The sequence below is a fragment of the Dendroctonus ponderosae genome, unplaced genomic scaffold, assembly GCF_020466585.1.
Source record: "Dendroctonus ponderosae isolate FM_Combo_2020 unplaced genomic scaffold, Dpon_F_20191213v2 Dpon_F_20191213_1, whole genome shotgun sequence".
NCBI classification, from domain to species: domain Eukaryota; kingdom Metazoa; phylum Arthropoda; class Insecta; order Coleoptera; family Curculionidae; genus Dendroctonus; species Dendroctonus ponderosae.
In genome coordinates, this window is record NW_026017110.1 from 58,355,234 (window position 1) to 58,376,734 (window position 21,501).

The following is a 21,501-nucleotide window of genomic DNA, read 5'->3' on the forward strand; positions in this document are numbered from 1 at the left end:
GATTCTGAATAAAAAGGCCCAATAAAAATCTAAACCGTGTAAAACAAAGTCAATGACTTGAAATCTTAGGAGTTATATAGCAGCTCTTCTTGCAAGTAGCACTTAGGGATCCATTAAATCGCTCGGCGTATAGCGAACATTTTCGTTTTAATTTTCAACAATATACTTAGCTTTGATGATCTCTTTGGTCCGCCAACACTCTATTGCAAAATCAGAGTTAATGCGAGTTGGCGCAAAAATTGATCATCAAGGAGAAGAATTCATTCATTCTGTTTTAGGTTTGAATTAAAAAACGATGTTTTTACTAGGGCTTATATACGAAGGCCAATGAAATTCGTTCAGGAAGGTTTGCCTTTTTAGAGTAGGTATACATAGAGGTTGCACTTTACTAGATGAACTTATTGATTTGACCTGACTAGTAATCCGTCGAAGTTACGTCCGGAATAAAGCCTATCAAATTTAAAGCTGGGTCAATTCTTATTTCCATCACGTCGATATACAGTTTCGAGTTTTCCAGTACACTTAATTTTCAGTAAACTTTATTTACTCAATGGATTTCAGCTTGCGTTAGATCTATCGAAAGTTCGAACTAAATATTTTAAAACTCCGTAGATATTCGCATTCTATTAAGAACCTTAACATAAAACTCTGTATGCAGTAGTTGCCTTTAACTAATGGAAAATTGCGCAAACATCGCATTCCCGAAAATATAAAGTTAATAGAATAGGTAGTAGAAAACGAACAGTTGTCGAACAAAAACTCTACGTTACTTCAAACTTTAATACAGATTGTCACATCCTTTTATGTTCCTGATTCAATAATAACCAAACAGAATAACGGAAAAAGGAAATAAATATAATAAAAGTAATTTTCTGATATCTCCGGGGCCCAGATTTTGGCTACACGTATATAGAAAATTCGCCGTATACATATAAATTGGCATATTTATTGAACATTTGATTTCCGAGAGGTTATATACTCGTATATTCTTGCTTTTATCACCAACTTTTAGCTACTTGACTTTTTCATCAAGAAATTTAATAAGACATTGTCTTTAATATTTAATAACTCAATCATTCTATGCTTTAATATCAGCTTATTTTCTTTTACAAACGCAACTCTTGATTGTTTACATTTCGCGTATTTCTCAGTTAATAACATTATTTACCATTTACAGATTCTAAACTTTTTGACTCAGCTAAACAAGGCACTTTAAACTAGAAACGTGACACAAGTATAATTAACTTTTTCAATAGTTCAATAACTTTTCTTACATTTTTTTTTGAACTTTTCTATTGATGATTTATGATATACCTATTGAATTGCACATTTTTCAGCTTTAATTTTTTTTTGTTTCAGGTTCTGGCGCGTACGGGTCGCGATCGGTCAATAATGGTACGTTGGAAAGTAAAAATATTAGTGAAAGTCTGCTTGCTTTTTACCTCAGGATTCGGTAAGTAAGAAATCCACATATTATATTGTTAATATCCTAAACTGGTAAAAGCTAGATCAATTAAAATGTTACGAAAATCAAACACGTTCAATGTGAAGTTTGTACGTAATTTCTTTGCGCGTTTGTCCCCCGAAAAACACACATTTATGAGTTTGGGCCTAAGGTTTATATAGAGAATTACAACATTTTCTTTTAAAATATTACGAACTGTGTCTGAAACTAATGAAACTGATGATGACAGTGTAAAATGTAGATTGAAAAATCTGCTATATTTGCAAACAAATTTATAATAAATAGATTTTACATACACAAGCTGATTTACTTTGCTCTGATGATCTGCCGTTAATAATTTAGATTCTGCAGAGGAAATGTTTCATGACTCTCAAGACATACAAGCGCTGCTTGCACTATCGTGATTAAAAAAGAAATGCAATTTCGCTTTTTCGATAATACATATTTATGAGTTTGTTACATTCGATCCCGATCAAGAGCCCCCAACCAATAGAAATTTTGAATAGCATCTGAAATAAATAATTGGTTATTTTCTTGCTGAGGGTTGATTACGAATGAATTTAACCAATCACTACAATAATAGAAAATCGATTTTCAATAATGAAAGATTTATAGCCTGCAAACATCCTTTATTGTGTTAATGCTGGCCCATAGTTTATTAAATATGCGCCTACAAATTTATTTATGCTTTAGTTTAACTGCACCGTTAACTAATTAATATTTGTAATAAAGAAATTAATATCTCTAATAATTACCTAATGCTCATTTCCCGGTAATTAAATTGCGAATTAAATCCTCTTGCTTAGCCATGTCGATGGACAGTTGACAGCAGTGCAAATTAACGTTTACTAATTAAAACAAAACATTATACTAAATATTGATTAAAATATGTGTAGAGCAGTGCCAGTGTGCAACTACTATAAATTATTATTTAAATCCTATTCGAGATCTTAGAAAAATCAACGCCGTTAATTCGCTTCACTATTCATTTAAAAAATTAACAGTCTCATAGAGTAGGTACACAAAATTAAAGTGTAAATGCGCCAGGGTTTCTAGAATTTGGCAAAGTGAAATAATTTTCAGTTACTTTCCAATCTATCTCGTAAATTTCTTTGCTCACGTTCGTTAAGTCCCAGCTTTGCGGATCAAATGAGGTTTATAAATATTAGAAATTACGTTACGACTTTTCTTATTTATTTCCCGCTTTGCAGTATATAGATATATATCAAAGCTTCCAACAATATTGGCACAAAAATCTCAGGATTTTGTGGATTTGCAAGTAAATGAAAAATACGATTTAAGGATTTTTTACACTCCCTTCATATTTGTTATTATTAGAATCCTGATTAGCGCCTATTCTTTCCTAGGGTTTGCTCCGTTTTCGTGCATATTTCTATACAAATTTCTATTGGTATATTCAATAATTTCCGCTGCTTGAATTTTCGGATTAATAAAATGCATATAATGCACTTATCTGTGATATCTTAAAACAATTTTATTGCTTGTGCGGCGATTAGATCAGACGCGCCTAGTTTGATCAGTAAAAATTGGTGGCAATTGGTGAATTTTTAAGCTAAAATTAAAAAATGCAGGTTGTTTTTCAAAAACCATGAAATTTAGCAAATAGGAGCTTACTGTTTCATTGTCCGTTTTCTATCTTTGAAGTCTGATATATTTATAATCTCAATCAATCTGAATGTCAAGAAAATTGGGAATTACCAGAAACCTACGTGATCTAGTTCACACAGATAATCCATTTGACAAATATATATGAAATTCACGTGTGTAGAGTAAGTATCAATGAATGTGACAATTTTTATATTGATTTTTTGAAGTGGATAATTCGAACAATAAGACTTTTGCAAGTCAATTTGAAAAACGCACATCAAAAATAATTTGTGTGATTTTTCCCATAGCTGCAGTTCATAAAAGCTGTTGATTTTGTTGTTCAATAAATTTTTCTTTTAAGTAGTACTGTCATAACAATGAACGTAACTTGGAAAATCGTATAACCTGATATCGCGTTATATTTAGTTAAGAAACCTGACATTTCTCACACATTTTCATTATCCTTTCTAGTGCAAATCCAGAGCTGCGTTAGAGCAAACAGATATTTTATTCATAGCTTTCTACAGTGGCTTCAGCATCAATATTAAACATGCTCCAAGTTATTTTCTTCTAAGCCTTCGTGTCGAACCCGCCAATATTTGTATGCTTTTTTAAACAGGGTCCTTTTAACGTCTCAATTGTCGGGTCTTGCATACGATTGAATATTTTATGCTTGTCCAGCTAAATCTGAGATTTTAAATAAATCTACAAAGCCCCATTGGGTAAATATTAAAATGTTTCACTAGTCGCTATATTTTAATAAATGGAAACGAGCGCTGTTGCTGCCTGGGTAAGTTAAATACAACTTTCCTCATTGGGAGGAGTTTATTAAGTCAACTCATATAAATAAATAACCGAAGTTCTGTAATCTAAATGAGGTCTTTAGAGTTCCTAGGTAGTTTGCCAGCAATAAGACACGAAAGATCACAACAACCAAATTTAGATCTCAACTAATTTGATTACCGTCGTTTGTATCCGGTCTATTAGAATGTCATTAGTGATTGAATTTACACATTACAACATTACATCTTGCACTTAAAATGGGTAACACGAAGTTTACAACGCCCTGAACTTAAGGGGCCACCAAACATTAAGAGCCACTATCAAAGTCTAATTTGGCAACTCTCAGTGATTGCTGTTTAAAAAGTACGATAAAGATTTTTCGACCTTATTAACTTTCGGCAGAGTTTCCAACTTTTATTTGCTTAGAAACGTCCATCAATACGAACGTTTCTCCAACGAGGTTTTCAAAGAAACATGTAAATATACAAGGAAATAAAAAGGGAAACCGCAATTTTAGTTTTGTTTTATTGCGGTGGATCCCATGAATATTTCAAAGTAACACATTTATTTTTATTGAAGGCTTTAAGGATACGAAACTGTTGTTTTATCTCTGAAATTTTGTTCCTCGTACAACTTACTGATAATCGGATTTCAAAAGCTCAGGTTTAAGGTGCTAAGGTAGGAGCTGAAATGGGTTCGCAGGAACTGGAAGCTAATTAGCTTTAAAATTAAGCCAATAATTCCCTTTTTCAGTCACTTCTGTTTTTCATCTCCTCATTTATTTCTTTCAACTCTTATATCTAACCTAAGGTTTTATCTTGAAAGCAATGCTGCTGATTCAAAGATATGCTTTCACAAATCTTAATGGAGTTATAATGCAATTCAAGTTTTCCCATTTCCCTTAAAAATTGTATCAATAGCGTTGGAACAGCGTAATCGAAATGGGATTCCAAAAGTGTTTTTCTTTATTTAAGTTTAATGAATTTTAGGATTTGCTTGTGTTGGGAAAAGGCAAATTAAAAACGGTCTTTTTGCGATATTGCTTTGGTTTAGTTGGACTCGTTTCGTTTTAAACTCTTTTAATTAGTAGATTAAAATAAGCTGTCAATTGCACGAGAATAAATTCCTCGATATCATAATTATTTACGAATGTTTCCTGTAACTTTTTAGTCCACATGTGCCACTCCTAAGGCGTTAAATAATTTGCGAAAAAATCAATACAATTCGTTGTTGATAAGCATGTGTAAGTCATACTTGATTAGTTGAGTGGTACATGAATAGTTAATCATCAACATACATGATTGTTTTAATTAGTCACTAAAGCAATGATTGTAACCAGCATAGGCACAAAGTGCGTATCTCTTTCACTGCATCGACTAATCTATGGAATTAATTATCCCCGTTATCTAAATGACGCCACATTATTTGCTCAAAATTATTTACTTATCTTTACGATCGATTTTGCCCTGTAAATTAAATAGAATAGACACATTAGTGAACAGAGGCTCTGTGATGAATATATAAATATTATCGCGCCTACGAGGGATTTTCATCTTTACTTTGCATAACTTAAGGTCTATAAATAAAACTGGTGCAAACTTTGAGATCGATGATTTAAATATTTTGTATCCTCTAGAATAATTATTTACGGTGATTAAATTTCAAAACAACTTAAGCTTTTCTGGATGTCATTTACTGAGCCGTTAAGCGGATAAATCAGATCGAATTAGGCCACTAAAGGGTACTTCTATTGTTTATCAACGCTGAAACGTGTAGGCCCCTTTATTATTTCAGTACTCCGGCAAGCCTGGGAAAAAAAAATCAGCAACATAATCCTGCTATCGTTTAAACTTTTCCAATTTATAGCAGTCACTGAGAAATGTATTTAAGTCGAGAGTTTGGCCATCACCCAAATCAAGGATCTCAGCCCTTTCCCTTAAGGACATTAAAACGTAATGTAGTAAAAAATGATACTAACTACCGCAGAAGACGAGAAAACTTAAACAAAGATTGGAAACTCTGCGTTCCAGTGGAATTGCTAAAGTTTAATGAAGAGTGATTGAAGCCCGTTTTTATAAAGTGTTTCTGCCTTTTTTACCTGCATACTTTTTTGGAAAAATTTCGTCTGGTAATAAACACAACTTGCTAAAACTTTTACCATGTTCTTCACGTAGCGAAATATTACTGATTATAAATGATTAAACATCAAGCAAAAGGTATTTCTTCAAACTGACTGAGAAGTGCTGTGAGAGAAAAATAAGCCATAAGTAGCTTATATTCTAGAATCAATTTTTAATTTTTTGCTTGGGTTTTATATCAACTGATTTTGTTATTATAAATCTACAAAATTCCGCTAATGTAAAAGCTCTTGAAAATGTTCCAAATTCTTTTATTTATTCAAGGCAAGGATCAGCAAAGTAAGTCAATTTTGATTAAACGATAATTTAAAATCATTAATGCAAACAATTTTGTGAGCGGTACGTGAGCGAAGTTGCTCTTTAGTTTTAGTATTCATCTGAATTAGTTACAAACTCTTCGTTTTGCGTGTAATGAGGTTTCCAAAAAGCGGTCGTACAATTTGCATGTTGGGTCTTTAAAAAATCCTTAAAACTTGCACCGGAACGCACAGATTTGCGTGATTTCCACCGCTCATATTTAAACTTTTTTAAATTGCCCTGGATAAGATCCCTTGCGAAATAATGACTAAATGCTCAAAATTAATTTTTAACCACAATTTATTGAATAAATAGCAAATTTAATAAAAATAAATTAATTAGGTTCCTCAAGCTACTGTTAGCAGAGAAAATATACTGCACATGGGAAACAGTAGCTAATAATTGAGTTGCCCCAAAATAAATCTGTTTTACATATCTTTTTTTTTTCTGATAAAGATGAATGAAATTTGAACTTTTATCTCGCTGTTCTATAATATTGTTGTTGGGTGAATAAGCCAAGAAGGGATATATATCCTTCAGAACTTTTTTCCGAGAATAATAAGCACCTATTGATATATTACTTTTTAAATATGATATACGGATGGAAAACTTTTTTTTTGCCATAGGAATACAACGGATGAGAAAGCGACTTTTGAATGTTAAAGCAGATAATCATACCTTTATTATTAGTATTATCAGGGTATTTTTGCGTCTTAAAACATTTGCTTCCACTATTCAATATGAATAAGAATTACTATGGATATAAAAGCACATATAGGCGAAGCACTTCACAATGGAGAAGGTTTTTGAAAAGCCGCCTTGAGGTAGCAATCGGAGAATTTTATTGCAAAAATAAGAAATCAATAACATTCTCCTTCAGCGAACTTCGGATCACCTCTGGGAAGGTCTGAAATTTGTTACCTAATCGAATAGTTCCGTTTGCTATTCTGTTCCTGTTACATTGTAACTTCCAGATTCAAAATTAATAAGGCAATTTGTTAGAAATTTAAAGTTGTCTGTCCGTGGCAGAAACATTTTCAAAATACCAATACACAAAACGGCAGGCAGCAGATAGAATGTTCAAAGCGCGTCCCTTTAGGCATAACATTTTTCTGTCAAAACCATATGTGATGCGGTAGTATCCTTTTACCACAAAGGCCTAATTATATTTGGTTGAGCAAAGCAAATTTGCTATTACAAAAACAATTTGATTTTTGATTTTACATATGCTCCCCGAAATTAGTACAAAGCAAGTCATACGGGCGGAAAAAAATCCGGAGAAGAAATAAGTTGTAAAATATATTAAAAAATGTTGAGTCTGCTGCTGCTGTATTGACTTTCTGAATTATCCAAAAGTGCATTTTACAATTTTAGACAAAATAGTTCAGAAGGCGAGATCAATTAAGGATATTTGAGCAGGCTATTTGCTTTCTTTAAAGCCTTAGTATCTGATGGGCTATGTTATTTTAATTCTGAAGGAGCCATTCATTAATTCAGTACCGAACTGTGTTTAATGAACTTAGCAAGGATTTCCAAATCTCACAGATGCAAAAAAGGTTAATTCTTGAATAATTACCTTTATTTTGATGTACCTCAAATGAAAATTTATTCTATTTATAAAAACACAGACTCGCAGCAACATTTTTCTGCAAAACTAAATTAATTAATACATACAAAAATTTAAAAAATAGTTTTCTTTCTTTAGATATTTGCGAGCGAAAAAAGGGTGGCATGCTAGTTTCTTCCTGCTCCATCATTATTAAAAATAATGTATTTTGCAAATTATTTCTGCAAATCGAAATTCGATTCTTTTGTTGCGTAGTGACTTTACAATCGAAAGTCCAAAGTAAAAATTAGAAAACAATAATATAGGTGTTAATTCTCTGAAAAGAGGCCGATGATTGATCGATTCGCACAATTTGTTTGTTTTCTTCCTTTTCCCTTTAGCGTGATTGATGAGCAAAATTTTTGATAGAGTGCATCGTATTCGGAAAGTCGCTTATCGTCGAACTGAAGTTTTTATTAAATTTTAGTGCGCCCACTTCTGAAAGTACTTTTCAGGCCATTGAGCGCGGTAAATATTTTAATAGTTTCATGCAGTGGTCTAAAATCTTGCAATTACTTTCAAATTGTTGAGACATGGAAATTTAATTAAAAGTTTGCAGTAACTACAAATCGGACAGAAACTCTTAACAAACTGGCATGTTCTCAAGCTTAGTTTCAATAGAAACAAATAGAACATTAATTAACTTTGTTGCTTACAATTTGAAAATACCAAAATATCACCCTGTATGTATTCGATAGCGCTGAGGTCACAAACATAAAAAGAAGCTCGATTAAAAGAGCACTGTCAACACTTGATGAATGAAAATTAAGCCGTGAACAGAAGACATCAACAGGCAACACTAATTATTTTTCGACATAATATGTTCCTAAAAAAACGATCGACATGGGGTTTCAATGCATATACAACATCATATTAATATAAAGAGGCTTTGTAAATGCGACTCGTTACACAAATTAAAGTAACTGCTTTTAGTCATTTAATTTTGTTACACTGTTTGAGTAACTTTTGTGTTTTATTGTAAAATTCTTCTCACGTTTTCCATACTTTATTTGCCAATACTTTAATCAACAAATGTTTAGGAAAAAATGCTCCTTAAAAATATCGTTCTGACCGAACCTTCATACTGAACCCTTGCCGACTTTTCTTCAAAAGATTTAAGATTTTTCATTATTTACTTTGTTCGAATCCCTTTCCTGCCAATAAAAGTGAAACTGTTTTGGTGCCTTTGTGTCTTGAGTTTTAACTAGATCCCAAGTAATAAAATGGAACTATTCGGAAACTCCGGCAGTTGTAATTTGCGGGGCGGGATTCGCATTTGGAGTCATCGATAAATACTTTTGGATCGAATTGTCTTAACGGCAATTGCAACAACTACTTAGCAAATTCTAGAAAAAATTATAACGTCATAACGTTTTCAGTAACCGAAATCTAAACTTAGAGCTTAAGATACACTAGTGGAAATTAAAGGGTTCAAGAGCAGCTCTAGAATGGACTTTGAATGCACCAATACAGGCTATGTGTAAATTTCATATTAACATGTTTAATCTAGCATAGGCAGCATGATGACATGGACATAAACTAACTGCATTACTGCATGCAAATTAGTAACTGATGAGATAGAGGTCCATGCATAGCAAGTTTGCCAGCATAGGATAAATAGAGAGTCTTCACACATCTTCCTAAAAATATTCAATTATAAACGGATATTTTCTCTAACCTTTAAGCAACTAAATTGGCAAGTTGCTTTGCAAAAGTGACTAGTTAAAATTAACTAAGTTAGAGGCGCAATCATTCCAAAAGCGGTCATCTGGATTTTCGAGTAGGACTTAGCAGTTCTAGCAGCTATTGAGGAATCTGAACTTTAAAGTATATAGCAAACCATGACTTCTCTATGAGATCTTTCAGACATATGTAGGATGCATTTGTAGACCGAATTAGAGGACAAAACTATTAACAAAATGTGGGTTGTATTGGAAACATCCTAGATATTGGGAAATGTGCCAAAGATTAACTTTGGAAATGCCCAGATAGGTCTCCAAAAGCGACAAGAACTTTTGCGGTTTCTTCAATACCCCAATGTGCATTTCAGTGTTAACAGATATCCCGAAATTAACAAATTTCATTCTTTTATACTTGAAGTTAGGAAATTATTGCATATAACAACTTTTAGAATTGAATGAAATAAAGCATTAGTGAGAATACATTTACATATTTTTCCACAGCGGGGAAAATTTATTATATTCCACGTAACAGAAAATCCATACCCAAATATTTACTCAAGTGTTAATATCTGATTTATTCAGTGTTTCTTTGTATGCTTAACAACGCCGCCTGAATACGAATATTTCTTTGAGGTGTTCATATTTTATATTCGACAGGTACGTTGTGGGAAAAACTATCCATATTTTTTATTGCTCAAAATATAAAATTTCAAAACGAATTTAGCAGAAAAGACGGCTTATATATGTGGTATATAATGCTTCGTGCATCCCGACCTCAAACAATACGGTCGCATTTTTAGGATGGATCCGTAAGGCATGAATGGAATATCTTTGCATATTTATTTAGATATTTCGGAATTATTTAGAGTTTTGAGTTTAGAGGTTTCGAAATCGTCTATAAAAATAGGTGAGCTACCGACATCTCCTCGCTATTTGAATTCGAGTTAAAACACAACCGCGTCTATAAAGCAGCAAACTTTTCAAGTGCCCACGTTACTTTCCCCAATTAACATTCAAAGTTTGCGATTTAGTTAATATTTATTAAGCCGTTGGCCCCAGCAAACTTTGATTACTAGTTGTTATAGAAAACAAACATTAATCTCTGTTTACTTGCAAGACATTTATCTAACCAAGGGTGCATGAAAAAGGCAAGAAGATTCGAATTTTCCCGGAATGCTGTGCGGCAGAAACGTTTTAGGGAGCTGCCACTTTAACTGTTCAACCTCATATTTCCTCAAAAAATTTAACATTAATCTCTTTTGAATGATAAACACAACGAACTTCATTTGTTTCGGCTTGGAACATTTTTTCTAAATGTTTCATAAATTATTGATCAAAGACCACAAATGCACAGTTTTTCCTTTAAACAATTATCAAGTTTGATGTTCCCTCAAGCTGCTGCTATTTAGAGCCCTGATTTTCATTACGTATTTCTTAATTTCAACTCCGAATGCAATTTTGAGGATTAGCACTAATCGAACTCCTCAACGATAATTATTGAGTGCTTATGAAATTAGACGTTCATTCCACTTCCGAAAACCATATTTTTCTCATGTTTTATGGTCGATTAGCCAATAATTTAACAAAAAACTGCTGCCCTGATATTTAATTGGGTAATAAAGACCAATTCGTTTTGAGAAAAATGTCGTCTTAATTGCTCGATATTGCGATTCAATTAATGTTGAAAATTTCATTTAGCTGCTTGTACTTTAATGATTGACTTGTGAAAATTGAAAACAAATTCAATTTAAAAGTTCTTTGCAATAAAGTAAGCTGAATTCGGCCAATTCGCCCAACTCCTTTCATATTTATAATTTTTCATATCCTTCAATTTGTAGAATCACAAGTATCGCACCTTAATAAAATGTGTAAAACAATAAGAATGGAAAAGAATCATGGTGAAAACATTTCCGATTATCGAACGCAATTTCTCTATAAATTCCATAAGTGCAGATAATTAATAGTTAGTAATCCGAAACTTAAAAGCACTGCCATTGTGATATAGTGCTCAGCAACATGCAATTGTTGAATTTAGTGGCCTATAAGGTAAATTAATCATTCCGTATAGTAACTAATCATCATAATGCACAATCCAGATATTGGGATGAATTTAGTAGGTTCAGATTTTTATCCGCACTGAAGCCAACAGAACTTCGAAAAATTCACGCATCTCAATTAATAAGCATTTTCTTTTTATTAATTTAGTTGATCATTTCCTGAACTGTTCAGAGTTAAGTTGGCCTGATCTGAGAGACGTTGAAGCTCCAAAAGTTGAATGAAATATTCAGCAGAATGATGAAATTTAGTAAGAAAGAGCAAGGACGAAAAAATTTAAATAAGTCCTCATGGCAAAGCTCATTTTTTTGGTTATTTGCATTTGCTTGAACTTGACACTGTCTTGTACCTTTAAAGTATTTTTTTCTAATTCATTTAAGTGGTGTACATTTCATTATGGTTCGATTAATTTTTTGGACTCACTATTTGCGGCATCAACAGATACATTTTTAAGTAATCTTGTGGTGTTTATTGTTTGTTTGATTTATTTTCCTCAATTAATGCCGCGATTTCTTCATGATTTCTAAAATTATAATTATCTTACAATTTTGTAGTGTAATATTCTCACACTGCTACTCTTTGTCTGTTTAAATCGGTCTTGAGTCAACTTCCTGCTACTCAATAGCTAGATTTTAGATAGCTGTTGCTTCTGAATTAAATTAAGGAAAAATAGAGATATTTTAAGAAACCTGAACAACATAGACATTTTAAGTATTTCACCTCATATTCAGCTCTATTCAAGTTCTGAAGTGAAAAACGATTCATGAACGAAATAACGGGAAATTGTTTGCACCGCATCTGCAAAAGCTCATTTGTTATTGATGTCCTGTGATTTATTAAGTAACTGTTGACATAAACAAACACTTTTGTCCATTTCAGTTGGTCTGCACATAAAACAAATCTGCAATCCGATTTTCAATATTCACAATCATTGAGTTTTTAAACGATATTTCAATTTTCCTGCTATGTTTGAACAAATATCGGGTTTAGTCGACGGGTTTTCAAAAATACTTTCTATCAGCTATTCGCTTTTTACCAACAATTAGAAACAAGACATCTACCTGACGGTTTGGCTCTAAATGAGATTTTACTGCAGTAAAATTAGGTAATAGGCTGCATGATCTATTAGTGTGAACACACCGATTCACACTAAAATAATACACCGATAGCTATGAACCTTTTACTAATTGCTACTCTTTTGTGCGAATATACAGCGCTCTATTGAAACATGTTTCAGTGTATCTGTGGTCTTTGTGGACGATTGGAATCGATAATATATCGACTTTGGATGCAACCGCAAAATGAAAAGCCATCCATGTGTGCTTGAATAGCACGTACCAAACTATCAATGATTGCATTAGATTAATCACAAAATTAAGGACTACATGTTAATTAACGTTTAGCTTTATAGAAAACATTCAGGACGCCTTCAGGGATTATCAGGGATGATAACGATTTCTTCTAAGTGAATATATGAGTTTTAATTGGAATTGTAAATAATGTGCGTCAGAAATTCAAATTTAAATAAGAAACTGTGAAATGGAAAGTATTAATTCCATTCCCCCATATTAGCTCTGGTAGCACATTTCGGTAAACATATTATGAGCCTTATCAGTATGTAAATGAAACCATTTTCAAATTAAGTCACATTTTATGCTAATAATGGCGATGTTCTTGGGCGTTTATGGAATATGATTTAGGAAGCAAAATTGAAAATTTCGGCAATTTGCGGCATTTACCCTTCATACTTAAAATTTGTAGCTGAATCTTTTTCGCAAGACATTTTTAGCGAATGTTTCTAAATTAAGCACAATTTTAGTTAAATTTTTGTCACTTTCACCTTCGACAAATTAACTTTACTAAACAATCAAACTTGAACTTTAACTGCAAAGTTTTAAAATCGGCCACCATTGATCAAAAAACAATATCAAAAAGGTAAATAAGTAAAGCAGCAAAATAATATCATGATTAGAAAACACTGAAATCTTATACACTCAAATGGCATCAAATCCCGACAGCTTCAGTGAAATAAATGGAAAACCAAAGAGTACAATCGATTAAACACAATTGATGTTTTGACCTGAGAGTTTGCCAGTTTTATCGGCAGCTTCTAAAAGTTTAATCAAATTCAATCATTTTGAAATGGACAGTTGATCCCCAATGCGAAACAAAATTCAATGAAAAATAAAGGGAATGACCCGGAAATATCGTTACGATTTATAGCGTCTCAGTTTAAAAGGTCATTAAGCTTCACTTCATTTAAATGAACGAAATTTGTACTGAGAAAAACTGTATAGTTTCGGTGGGTTGGCGAGCATTATTTATTCGAAAAAATAAATCTTTCCGATAGAGCGGTTCTATGGAAACTTTCGAGCAAATCACTCAATTTCAACACAGATCAGTAGCTGGCAGTGTCGCATTTTTTAACACACTTTGCACCATTAAGGCAATGTTCGAATAATTGAGTTTTCGGACGTATCAGAAGAAGCGCGAGCGGATAAACTGACACATGATCGAGCTTAATTTCAGTTATTAATATAAAATATGGCAAGGTTATTATTCAAATGCCCAGGTGGCACAGCTCGAGCTTCCAGAAAAGGAATCGATGTGAAGTTTTTCAGCAGAGAAAAGAGGTGTGGATGCTAAAAATTGTAAAATATTTTAGAATCTTAGGTTTTTCAATAATCTTTAATTGTGAATATAACACAGTAACTAGATAAACACTGGGTTTCAGGTGTTCATTCGCAAACTCACGGTCCAGTTTACCTGTTGGAACCTTCAGCTCAGTTGACTTTCTCTAACACTACAGGCTCTCAAGTCAGCTGCGCTGCACATGGGTCTCCAAATCCGCAAGTCGAATGGCTACTGCATGATGGAAAAACCGTTACTTCTGTACCAGGATTAAGGTGAGATTCGAACAAACTAGCGGCTTTTTCTAAAGTTATTTTACCACTGCAAGCGCAAATTTGCCAGTAAAATTTGAAACAGGTGTAACAAATAATTGTGATAAATGCTCTTGAAGATGCCAGTAAAAAGCGAATAATCCAGAGAGCAGGTGTTTTTAATTCTTGCTGAACTGTAATTAAACAGGTTTTTCGCACGAATTTGCCTCGCCTTTGAAATAATTCTGCTGACAACGCAGAATAAGGTTTTTGCAGCTATTTTTAATCCCATTGGAAACTTTGAACCGATTTGCTCCGAATTTGAAGATTTATCATTATATTTTAATTTAACAAATTATTTGCCAATGTCGATTCCATTCATTCAGTTAGGGTTGGTTTTAAAGTATTTAGTGATCACCAATTATGAGGGTTCAAGACCGACATTTCGGTTATTTAAAATTAAATGAAATGTGCATTCTAATTCAGATTATTTCGAACAACAAATGTTAGCGAAGGCGTGTAGCTTGTTATTATTGGAAAATTGCAAACTTGTTTTTTGAGGAACTGCAACTGGTAATATTAAAACTCTTATATCTGAAGCTTAACGCCCTAATTTCAACACCAAATTACTAATCGAACCCTGATTAATTAGGTATTTTTCCAATTTCGATAATCCGCTTAGTTAATTACTTGCTCTATTCGCTATGGTTTGTTAGTGGAATTTAACAATATCCAGTAAATCCAGATCAAGAAGGTATTTCTATTTAATTAGCTGGAACCCTTAGTCGACTGTAAACATGGATAAAAGAGGATTCGATTGTTACGTGGGTTGCTATATGGGACTTATATATGTCCAGACCTGAGACAAATTGGGTTGTCCTGAGGCAGCGATGGACAGTGGAGACGGATCAAAGAGAAACATTCTCATTAGAGAACTGCATTTAGAGGCGTTTGATCATGACATGAAAAAACGTTTCTATTTTTATATAGTTTATATACCACGAGCGCATAAGACAGATTCTTTAGCAACTAAATACCACTAGTATTTACTAGTGCAGATTCAAATAATGATTGTCGTCTAACGACCAGTGCAATGAACTCTGCTAAATATTACAAATTCTGCTGCTAAACCGAGTATTTTTTCCAGGCATTTGTCAGGATCGTAAGTTGAAAAACGTAATTTTCAATCCCGTTCAGTCAAGTATAGCCAAGTAATTATTTTTTAATAAATAATCAATATTTTTAATTCCCAAGAAGTCTCTTTCAGCGTTGTTCGCTAAACGGCGCTCGCTCAGAAACTCCATGTTTCTACTATCGTGGTCAATTAACGTAAGAAGTTAATTGAAGTCGACGGCAACATCAACGATAAATAGGACGTCGTCGGCGTCGCGAGAGATGGAGTTCGATATTTGAGGCTCTTAATTCCCTAGTGGCTCTTACATCCTCACGTTTAGAACTCTTGCTTGAAATAGTGCCAGTCCTTCCTACCGCATCACTTACGGTCTATCAACAATCTACATCGTAAAAAACCGTTTTCGATCATTCATAGTTTTATCCACGTTTTTTACGCCAATATGTTCTATTGCTTAAGTCCGCTTACTCTGAACAGTTTACCTATATCTGAAGTGGAAGCTAAGTTGGAACACTTTCAAATGTAATAAACTAAGCATCAGTTATGATCCCGCTTTTTAATATTAACTGAAATTGCTATAAATTGCTACACAACTCCTTACGCCCTAATAGGTAGTAAATTGAAGCAAAGCAATTACGGTATTTTCTTGACATAAGATATAATGGAGGTGTATTTTTAAAATCATCCACCCCAAGACGGACTTTTTCAGATAATTCCACAACAGCCGCTTTCATATTAAATAGCGGAAATTTAATAATTGAAATATCATCAGTCAATTAGGCCCGCACACCTGATAATCTATGCGCATACTTAATAAATATTCTACATATTTTGAAACATAAATGCCACTCTGGATAATTCAAAGCTTCCCCATCGTTTGTCACACTGTTTTCTCCAGGGATTTTTCACTTCCAGAATTTCCTCAAATTAGCTTCAAATAGCATCTAAACCGAAGTTAAATTGCATGGAAGTTAGTGGTTAATTGATATATCCGATCAGGCTAAATATATATTGTGTTATTGAAATGGAATTTGCCGAATAGTAATAAATATGACCAGCTGCATTTTTTTACATCTAACCTAGAATTTTTGCACTAAACTAAAGTACGTTCTATTGATTCGGTTAGTTTACCCAAACTGTTTTAATTTGCTAGCATTTTCATATTCCGTCAATTTACTCAAGTTTGTAAGCGGTAATATCAAAAATGAATTTAAAATTTAAATTTAAATTAACTAAATATTTCACCCAACTATGTAATATGAATGGAAAGTGGCTTGAGGTTTTCCTATATCACATGATGTAACAATTTAATTTTACCTAGAAAATGTCCAGTTTAACCGAAAACAAATTCAGTCAGTAAAATTGCATTTAAAGTTATAAATGAATTACTACAAATTAACCTATTGTTTTCAGTTTCCAGTGATGGAACAATTTGTTAACATTAGGGGAATAAAATGCATGAAAAGCCGCAAGCTCTGTTGATGCCATAATAAATATTATCATTCTGTTATTGTGACCACATCCTGTGCTATTATAGCAGCCAGCTATTGTTCCTTTAGTTTTGGTCGTTGTCGCAACATTCAGGCCTATTTTTCACCATTATTTCATGCTTTATAAAAGTTTTTAACACAAAACGGAACTGGGCTATAGAAATGCGATCAGTGCTTTAGCGAAAAATTCTGTATAACGTGTTACACACAGTAACTCCAGTAATTTACTAGACTACTCTTTTAGTGACTTTATATCTTGATTTTAATGATGTTTGCTCTTCTCTCTTCATGTTCCTTACAATGTAGAGCTCGAATTTGTATGCTTTGTGCATCGACCGTAATGCTTGTTTTACCGAGAAGAGAATCTCATACCATTAATTCAATGACTTTTTTGTCTCAGTGTGTTATTATAAATGCATTCTCCACATTTTCGTTCATTTGTATAAAGGATTTGTCATTTGCAAATGTCACGTTATCTCATTTAATTTTTCCTCAATATTATTGGAGGTCCTAGAATATATCATACGTTTAGTAAATCTCATTAGGACATCATTAATACCGTACGGAATTGAAATTGGATTGAGGATGCAAGCCACTTCTGTTTGCGAAACGTTAGGAAGAAATTGTTTTCCACGACGACCTAAATAGGAAATAGTAAAATACAAGTTTAGCTGCAATTTGATATACATAATAAAATATAATAAATTCTCAAGCGTTCTCGGCTAATTAAGCTCAAAAGCGTTATAAATATTTCCTGAAATCAACCTGGTTTGGAATTTTCCATTTTCCTGACAACTTTTTCTGATTCATATGTTTAGAGGAATAAGTCTTCCATCATTTTCACGTGTTCTCCGTTTCCCGAGTATATCAATCAAAATCCCCAATTAGCTCTAATGCGTGGCCAAAATTAATTACGAGCAAAACGGAGGTATGTTTCCAAGTATTTTGGTTTAAAGAATTCAATAGAATTTACTTAACAAATTGCTCAATAACGGATTATTCTAGAATAGCAGAAATCCAAATATTTTGCAGTGCAAAGTTTTAAGTCCTTGTTTCACACCCTGGGTCTATTCTGATCACGTGTAGCTTGGAGGAGAAAATAGAGCAACTATATTAAATAAAGTCAAGGCGTACCTGTTGATGCCGCAATGAAAGCTCTATTCAGGCTCTTCTACTCGTCAAAAAGATCGCACCAGTACATTTTCCCCATAATTTTAAATGACTTTACTTCAAAAGTATTTTACACGATTTCCTCAGAAGTTACTGATTTAAATTGAGTTGCGACCTTCAAAAATTATTGAATGTGTTGGTTGCAGTTCATTTTACTCAACTTTTCCTTCAATTAATTTGTACAATAGAACAAACCGGCTCATTATATTCACTGTTTCACGACATTGTTATTTTTGATTAGTACATTCTCGTCGGATATCGGCATATTATTGGAAACATAAATTACAGGGTCTATAGAAAGCGAGGTGTTGGGAAACTTTCAGAGGATCTGAAAAATTGTACCAGATTTTAATTCCATCAGTATTTGTGTGGTTGAGAATATTGCTAAAGTAAAATATTCTAGTAGTAAACTGTGATAATCAGTCTGCCATTGTTAACAAGATTATTTGCGTAGTTAACTTATGGGTTTGAATTTCAAATGTAATAAAAGTTGTACGTTGAACATTTGATATCAAAATCCATTAAAGCCCATTTGTAGTTGATAGCACGGATATTCAGCAGTTTATGCCAGAATATACAAATTTGGCAAAATTACGACGGGAAAGATCGATTACAACCCAAAATGGTGCACATAAAATAGTAATGGACCTGTCTGCAGTTCCTAATGAAAATGGACGAATGACCTACTAAAGTGCAGGAGTGGAATAGATTTCGGAATCTATATTGTATCCACCTTTGTTGCAGGAATAATGATCAATACTCGTCTCTAACAGAATTTCGGACCGCATGAATAAAAAATAAACTGTCGCTTGGAGATTGAATTGGCCGTTATATCTGTGAACGCAAATGTGTGACGGATAAACTTTTTAAATCCTGTTAAATGTCTAATAACGAGGAAATCTAACTCTTTCTACTCTCAACGCGCATTTGGATATTGCAATATTTTCCATTCATGTAATTATTGCGTCTTTACTAACTGAAATGGGCCTGGAAATGACAATACATTATAATTACACTCCCTGATCAAATATCAATTACTACCCGGTTTAGTGCAAATTTCAATTCCACATTATACAACCCTGAACTGGCCAATCAAGAAAACGTTTACATTGTGTCAAGTGTTATTTGCATATAACTACTGCTTCTCATGTTACCACTAGAAATTACGTTTGGAGCGTTATAATATATTAAAAGTATTTATTATCCGTGCTAATTCAAAAAAGTGGTCGGAATTATATTTAGGCAGAGACAAACCAAGACTAGAATATTGGCTTTTTATGGCCCATCTGCACCATTCTTTGGTTTTCAGTATACTTTTACTATTTAGTTAAAACCGCGAGTGTAGAGTATTCGTTCAATACTGTTACTGTTCAAGTGGTAAATGCTCTTTCTTCATTTAAGTTCGAGGAAATATTGGGCAATAAATTAGGTACTTCTACTTTATAAACGAATGAAAAACACAATTAAAGCGCTTGCTTTTCTCGTTAGTGGTTGTCAAAAGAAAATAATGGAAAAGGAGTTCGAGTAGGCTTTAGGTCATAATTTTGATAGAGCCAGTGCTGAATGATTTATATTGTCCACTAATAAAGGCACGTCGCAAGCTGGTATTCTGAAGGTGCTAAATTAATTCGGAATATATTTTATTATCAAGCATTTATACTCGCTTCTATATTAAATGAATGGTTGTAAATGTTACTAATCGGTAGAATCGCGCAAAACACCATTTTTAACATAGTTTCTGAATTCCCGAAAAAGTCGAACATTTGCTGTATTCTTCATTGCCAAACGAAAATGATTAAAACCCTCAATGTATTTATATTATTAATAGTTGAATAGTATGGTCAAAATATATTCGGATAAATGTAACACTGTTAAATTCGATTCGATGTTCTGTTTGTAGTAATTTGCCTGTCAATCCACAAGCTTGCTATTGATTTTACGCAAGACCTACGATGTTTCTCATTAAATATACTAAATGAACAAATAATATCCAATCGAACAGTAAATTTGGAAAATGTTATTAGCTATTGCGTTAATTTGGCTGCAACAGTTCCGAATATCTGCAACGCTACATGCGATGAGCCAAGTTCCGGCTCAGTTTTCAGTATAAAAGTTGACTTTGTAAAAAGTAAAAAAATGTTTATATCTTCAATTTCAATCCATTTTGTTTTTACGTATAAATAAAAAATATATTCCCTCCTTTTACGAGTCATCATTTATCTCAATTTTCTTAATATATAATTCGTGAATCTGTAACAACTGCCGCACCTTCCATTCATCTAGCTATTGAATAAACCAAATAAAATTGACCTGAAATTTGAACCGGCAAAGAAATTGGTATCGGATGCAAACAGAATATCAAAACAGAAATTACGAGCCCCTCATACATAACCGAAAATCCGTGAGCAAATAAAATCGCACACAACTTATCCGTAAGCAAATATCTAAACAGAAAGCGAAAGAAATAAGATAAGTAAGACAACGAAAAGGAATGTAATAAAAGCCCAGTGCGTCCCCTGGGCAATTTTAAAGCTTTCCCAAAACTTTTCGTGTTTCGATAACGAAATGAACATAAGTTTTAATATTTTATCATCTATAGTTTCCTGTGTTAGGGTTTCCGTACACGGCAACAAAGAAAATATTTTCTCTTCAATGTATGACCGTATACAGGGTCAAAATTGGCATCATTCTCTGGAGGGACCTGCTGAGCATAATAATATCGATTAAATAAGATTTTAGAGTATTTCAATGGTAATTTGGCTAACTATTCATTAAAATTAAACATTAAAACTTGTTTAAATTTAAACACCTTCACCCAAAATCACCCTGTATGCTAAAGAAGATTTCTTAAGAAATCTATAATTAGTTTTACAGTTATTGTAAAGGGGAAATTAAGAGTAATATGGGCGCATATGAATTCTTTCTATTTTGAAATTACATTAAATACAATAACGTGCGTAGTTATTTGTCAAGTAATATAATATTGGTGTTTTTATTCTTTCATTATTTCATTCCTGTTCATCTGTTTTAGATTAGTGTGAAATTTGAAAATTACCGATTAAAACCATTTTTTCCAAACATGGTGAAATTAAAATTTTTGCGAGGGAAATGAACGAATATCTTGCGGAGAAATCCGAATTACGCTGGCAAACACCGTTTATTTCAAATTAAAATTTTAATCCTAGTTCTCGTT

At 32.9% G+C, this 21,501-nt stretch overlaps 1 protein-coding gene and 1 long non-coding RNA gene across 5 annotated transcripts in view; one reads left to right on the top strand and one right to left on the bottom strand.

Annotated features, from left to right (window-relative positions):
- Positions 1–21,501, top strand: part of LOC109532909 (Down syndrome cell adhesion molecule-like protein Dscam2) — an 86,333-nt gene that overhangs the window by 6,663 nt on the left and 58,169 nt on the right. For all 4 annotated transcript variants that reach the window (XM_048665315.1, XM_048665337.1, XM_019898046.2 and 1 more), the window contains exons 2-3: positions 1,360–1,453; positions 14,369–14,540. In XM_048665315.1, coding sequence (XP_048521272.1) covers positions 1,393–1,453; positions 14,369–14,540 — 233 coding nt within the window. In that variant the 5' untranslated portion in view covers positions 1,360–1,392. The remainder of the gene's footprint in view (positions 1–1,359; positions 1,454–14,368; positions 14,541–21,501) is intronic.
- The window catches only part of LOC109532912, a 100,108-nt gene that overhangs the window by 405 nt on the left and 78,202 nt on the right, over positions 1–21,501 (bottom strand). The window lies entirely within an intron of this gene.